At 40.4% G+C, this 6,000-nt stretch overlaps 1 protein-coding gene across 4 annotated transcripts in view; it reads right to left on the reverse strand.

Annotated features, from left to right (window-relative positions):
* ERAP2 (endoplasmic reticulum aminopeptidase 2) overlaps nt 1-5,150 on the reverse strand; it is a 39,940-nt gene extending 34,790 nt beyond the window's left edge. The window contains exons 1-3 of one of the 4 annotated variants that reach the window (XM_040622049.1): nt 5,041-5,125; nt 3,052-3,092; nt 1,308-2,002 (exon numbers count right to left, since the gene is read on the reverse strand). In XM_040622049.1, coding sequence (XP_040477983.1) covers nt 1,308-1,861 — 554 coding nt within the window. In that variant the 5' untranslated portion in view covers nt 1,862-2,002; nt 3,052-3,092; nt 5,041-5,125. The other 3 variants (XM_040622048.1, XM_040622050.1, XM_008700889.2) reach the window with 3 other exon arrangements.
* Between the last annotated feature and the right edge of the window lie 850 nt (nt 5,151-6,000).

Here is a 6,000-nt window from a genome sequence, read left to right on the forward strand (position 1 = left end):
GATAAAGGGTGAGAAGGGCCAGGAGGGGAAAAAAGAGGGGCTGTCAGGATATTTTTGCCTCAATTTACTTCGTTTCTATAATACAGAGTGGAAAATGGTCTGGGGATCGAAACGATTTGATTTGCTCGGATCTTCAGGCTTTATTTGGATTTGGTAGAAAAATATAAAGGAATTCTACAAATATAAAGGAATTCTCCAAATATAAAGGAATTCTCCAAATATAAAGGAATTCTACAAATATAAAGGAATTCTCCAGGCCTGGAATAATTTTCACAAATGTGAAATTTTGCTTACAGTAAGTCTACAGTGGGAAAGCAAAAAGTTTAATATCTTTTTCTGTTACTTGCACAAGTAATTTTAGTTCTGCATGTGAAGTAGTGACTTCTTGCTTCTCAAAGAACTATTGTTGACTGGATTATTTTTATATTTTAGGTTAAGTTGTGTGTGTGTGTGTGTGTGTGTGTGTGTGTGTGCAAAAGAGAAAGAGAGTAAGAGAGAGAGAGCACTTGCTGTTCCCTTGCTTGGAGATACGCTACCCAAAGATGTCCTCAGAATTTTCTCCTTTTTTCAAAAAACATTATTCTCAGTTTAAATGCATCTCCTTGGCAAGGACTCTCCTGACCACTTAGATCAATGAGTTCCAATCCCCAGCTATGCTTTCTTTCTATTACAGCACCTCGTTTTATTTCCTTCGTAGCATTTATCACTTACCTTGTCCATTTAATTTGTTTTCTTGTCCTGTTTGTCTCTTCCCACATATCTCACCACTATGCATTCAATGCCTAGAACAGTGCCTGGCACATGGCATGTGCTCAGTAAATGGGAGCTCATTAAACTGACGATATTTCTCAATTCTCTAAACACACTTGTTCCTGCCTCCTGGATTTGAGTCATGACATTTCTTGGGCAATGTACACATGCTCTCACTTCCTTTCTCTCAACCCAAACCTCACTTGCGTTTCCTTCTGGTCCCAGATCAAGACTCACCTCCTTTGAGAAGCCTTCCCTATTTCAGCTTTCCGCGCTGCGCCCATCCTTCCCCCTAGCATAGCAACATATATGTCTCAACACGGTCACATACTGGTCTCTTCTCCTTGTCATTCTCCCTCTAGTTGTTTATGACTCTGCATGCTGTGTTCTCATCTTTACTGAGATTTCCTTAAGAAATAGTAGAGCTGCTGCTTCTTCCAAGTTTCCCATTGTTCATTGAGCTTTTCATAAATGACTGCTGAAATGTGCTCCTGGCAAAGAGATGTAACCCATAAGAAAGTATCACAAGAGACTAAACAGCTAGAGCAATGGCCTACCTTGTTTTACCACCACGAGTTCTGTATGTGCTTTTATAAAACCCTTCAAAACCATTGGCTAACTTGGCCTGGAAGTCGATAGCCACAGAGTATCTCAAATCAGCCATAAGTTTCTCTGGAGCCAACAGCGCAATTTGTTGATGAGCAGGATAACTCAAAACATTCAGCCTTTTTCCTGGTTTCCCGTATCTCAAATCTTCCTCTGATTGAAGGACGACATTCATGATTTCAAGGTCTTTGCTGTGCAAGATGATAAATTGGGTGGCATCTCTGACCAAGACTTCAATCTTCTCAGAACCAACAAAGTCCAGGGAGGTGAGATTTGGATGGACCAGAAGGTCATAGTGGAGGGGAATGACCATGCTGGGGAGCCTTAGCTCGTTCCAAGGAAATGGTTCCCCATTGGTGGCTACGGGGAGTGCCCCAGGGTCATTATTGAATGGATCAATAGATGACATTGAAAATTGAGAACAAATGTACATTTTGGGCATGATGGTTGAGCAGTAAAATCCCATATAAATATTAAATATCAGTTTTCTCCATGGGTTAGCCATTGCAGAAGAATGGATACTAAATCTAGTCTCTAGAACACAAATTAATATCCAGGCTAAGTCTCATAATTCACTATAGCACGGTACTAGCTCCAGTTACGTCACACCGGAGCTGAACAATATGTTTCAATAAATGGATTTGATCTAGAAAGAAAAAAAGAAACATTCATAGCATGTCAAAAAAGAATTCAATTAATAAATACATCATTAAAAAATAAAAGTATGTATATAAATGGAGAAAACCTGTTTTCTTAGAATCAAGCCAAATAACCACACAATAAAGTAGAAATTGAGCTATCATTTGGTTATTACAAAAAAATCCTGTAGAGGCCAAATGAAAGGACTCTACCTTAAAATTTCAGGTATAGAATTCCCTTTGCATTCCTATGCAACAAACATCAGGCAGGTACGCAAATTCATTGTGTGTTAAATGTTTTTAACATTCGGCTACATCGTTCTAGCTGTATCCTGGACACTTGAAAATAAGCTGCACCAGTGGTCTGTATTTTGTCTTGAGTCACAAAGAAACTTTATATTCTTCAGATACCAGGTATAATTATTAACAGCATTGAACTTCACCTCTTTCAATGAATAACATCATCTGAATGGCCTTATTCTATGGCTGTTGGTGGAAAGGATGCTGGTCAAGTTAAGTCTTTACCCTTGGCATATTTCTAATATAACAAAAGCTATAAAAATAAAATTTGGGTTTATAATATTCTTAGAATATTTAAGAAATTGTTTTGGTGCTCTTCATCTTAGGCTACTTTTGAAAATGCAAGTAAATCAAACTGAATTCACTGCCTCTAAATAGAACTGACTTTTTCTTATTAGAAGGGTAAAACAACAATATATACAATGAGAACAAACAATACCATTTAGTTGACTCAACTCCAGCTCCCCCCCTGCCACCTGCCTCTATTGACCTCCTCCCAGCTCCAACTCAGTCCATGAATGGCTTCCTTTCCTCTTCCTTTTTATCATTAGCAAGCTCTTCAGAATTAATTATGCAAATAGTTACTTTAATTTTCCAATTTGTAGTATTATTGCAGACAAGCAGGTATGATTAAAGGACCACCACCAACAACAACAACGAAGAAGAATGGTGAAATAATCATTTCAAAGCCAAGGTATGGAAACAACCTAAGTGTCCATCAATAGATGAACAAATAAAGGTGACGTGGTATACACACCTGCAATAAGCTGTTATTCAGCCACGAGAAAGAAGAAAAGCCTGCCAATTGCAAGAACATGGAATGAACTTGAGGACATCGTGCTAAGTGAAATAAGTCAGACAAAGACAAATAAATACTGTGTATCCCATGAATGTGTGGAATCTAAAAAAGCTGAACTTGGAGAAACAGAGTAGAGTGGTGGTTACCAGGAGTTGTGCACTGGGGGAAATGGGTACAAACTTCCAGTTATTAGATCTAGGGATCTAATGTACAGCATAGTGATTATAGATAATCATACGGTATCTTGCACTTGAATGTTGAATAGATTCTCAATGTCCTCTCAAAAGAGTAGATCTGTAACTTTCTCACCACAAAAAGGAAATGGTAATTGTGTGATGGGATGGAGGTGTTAGCTAATGCTACGGTGGTAATCATTTTGCAATATATAAATGTATCAAATCAAGGTGTTATACGCGTTACTTTTTTTTTTAAAGATGTTATTTATTTATTTGAGAAAGAGAGAGAGAGTACAAGCAAGAGGAGCAGCAGAGGGAGATGGAGAAGCAGGCTTCCCATTGGGCAGGGAAGCTGTTGTGGGGCTCGATCCCAGGACCCTGGGATCATGACCTGAGCCAAAAGCAGACGCTTAACCAACTGAGCCACCCAGGTGCCCAAGGGATTGCACATTTTAAACTTACACAATGTTATCATGCCAGTTATATCTCAATAAAGCTGGGGAAGATTTTTTTAATTAAAGAAATAATGACACTTCTATCTTTTTTAGATAAGCATGAAATTATGACGAGGGGCGCCTGGGTGGTTCAGTTTGTCGAGCGTCTGACTCGTGGTTTCAGCTCAGGTCATGATCTCAGGGGCTTGAGACTGAGCCCCGCATCAGGCCCCACACTCACAGGAAGTCTGCTGGAGATTCTCTCTCCCTCTTGCTCTGCCCCTCCTCTCGCCTGCTTTTTCTCTCTCTCTCCCTCTCTGTCAAAGAAACAGATCTTTGGGGAAAAAAAATTATGGCTACCAAACCTCGGTGTTCAAGCACCTCTGACACACAAAACCATAACTGATCTATTAGCTTAAATTTCTGAACGTTTAAACAATGAAAATGTTTGGAAAATTGGTTATTTGATAGGTCATAGGCTTAGGAATCAGAGTGCTTAGATTCTAGTATTAGTTCCAGCACACTTACTGATATAATTTTGGGCAAATTTTCTTATGTTTTGAGCCTAAGTTTCCTCGCCTTATAAAATAGTTAGTATACTATATACTATAGTATCCTCACTTTAGGAGGATTAAATGAAATAATTCATGTGGAGAATTTGGCACAGCACCACAATTAACATACACAAAGCACATGATGAATGTTAAACATTCAATTATTATTGTGATTATTATCACTTGAGTTCTCCGGCATAAATTAAGGATTATTTCTGCCCCCACTTATAGCAGACACACTCCAAGAAAGCTGTATTTTATTGGTAAGACTAGAGAGAAAGGCCTTGCTTTTTATTCATATAGCCTTTAACTTAAGATCTAGGAAGGACTTGAAGGGCCAGCTTGTACGTCTTTGGGGCTCTGATAAAGAAATGAGGGGAAGTGATTTTCCCAAAATCACGTGGGAAATTTCAAGCAAAATTGGGACTAAAATAGAGCCCGTGATCCTTGGTCTGGGGGACTTTCCTTTATATTCTCTAGCACTTCAGTGAACAAAACATCCTGGGTTCCAAATGGGAATTGCAGCAAATGTTTGGGAAAGGCTAAAAGATCTCCGGAAGAGAGTGAGTCAGTAAAGCAGAAGGACTCTTAAATCAAGTCCCAACCTTCACCTCATTTACATTCCAAAGCAGTAATGCCAGATTGACCCCCTCTCCCCACAGCCTCACCTCACAGGACACGAGCTCCTCACCACAGCAATTTTATACCTTAAGTTCCAATTATCATTCTCACTGAAAAGTTCGGAGTTTTAAGAAAAATTGAAGAGAAATGCTGATGTGTTACCTTAATCCACGCTGCTGCAGATTTGAATGAAGGGGAATTTACTTTTGTTTCACTTTCTGTTCTGGTAAACCCCGGAACTTGGCATACTTTGATTACAGCACTGGCTGGTTCGTTATAGTATAGACGAATGGGGCTTAGGACAAGAGCTTTAGTCCAAAAAGCACAAGGCTCACCCCTGCTTCAAGCCCTCCTCCATCATCTGTGACTGACTCTATAATTATTTTGATTCTGCCCCTCTCAAGTTTGTTATGAAGTCCTTTCGATTCTTCACTTTCAATCTCTTTTTGTCCAACTTTCAAAAAATGCCCACAGATTAAAGTAGTCAAGGTCCTCATGACTCCCCACAGTGGCCTTCAAACAAGGCTCCCTGGCCCCTCTAGGCCAGGTCCAGCAGTGTCCTGGTCCTATGCCAGCCAGCAGATCCCTCATTCACGGGCAGCTTGATCATGCCACGCCCAGCTTCAAACCTTCCCGCACTTTCCTCCTGTTTACACAGAGATGCAGGTCCCATGTGGAGACCATGGAGGGCCAACTGCAGCCTGTGTGTCACACGGACTCTCGCATGCTGTCTGGTTGTTTTGTCTAGTGCATTAAAGGGCAATGCACCCACACCAGTGTTAATCTCAAGGGAAACATAACAAGCTTGACTCCTACTGTCCCACAGACCTTCCTCATCCTCTGGTATTTGTGCTTCGTCCTGAGGTGCAATGGAGTTTGCAACCTGTGCTTTGGCTCAACATTCCAGTGCTGCCATGATTAGATCCTAGTTAACTCTCAAGCCTTCATTTTTTTTCTCTTTAGGTATTTTTTCACGTCAACCTGGATAAATAATTTGATGAAGCAGAGAAGCAAAAGTCCAGGAGGGCTAGAGGGGCCAGAGGCACAGGGTTGAATGGGGCCCCTCAGGGTGGCATTTCATGTAGTTGTGTAGTTGGAAGGGCACCATGGGGGTGGGGAGGC

The sequence above is a fragment of the Ursus maritimus genome, unplaced genomic scaffold (assembly GCF_017311325.1).
Source record: "Ursus maritimus isolate PB19 unplaced genomic scaffold, ASM1731132v1 scaffold_5, whole genome shotgun sequence".
Lineage (NCBI taxonomy): Eukaryota > Metazoa > Chordata > Mammalia > Carnivora > Ursidae > Ursus > Ursus maritimus.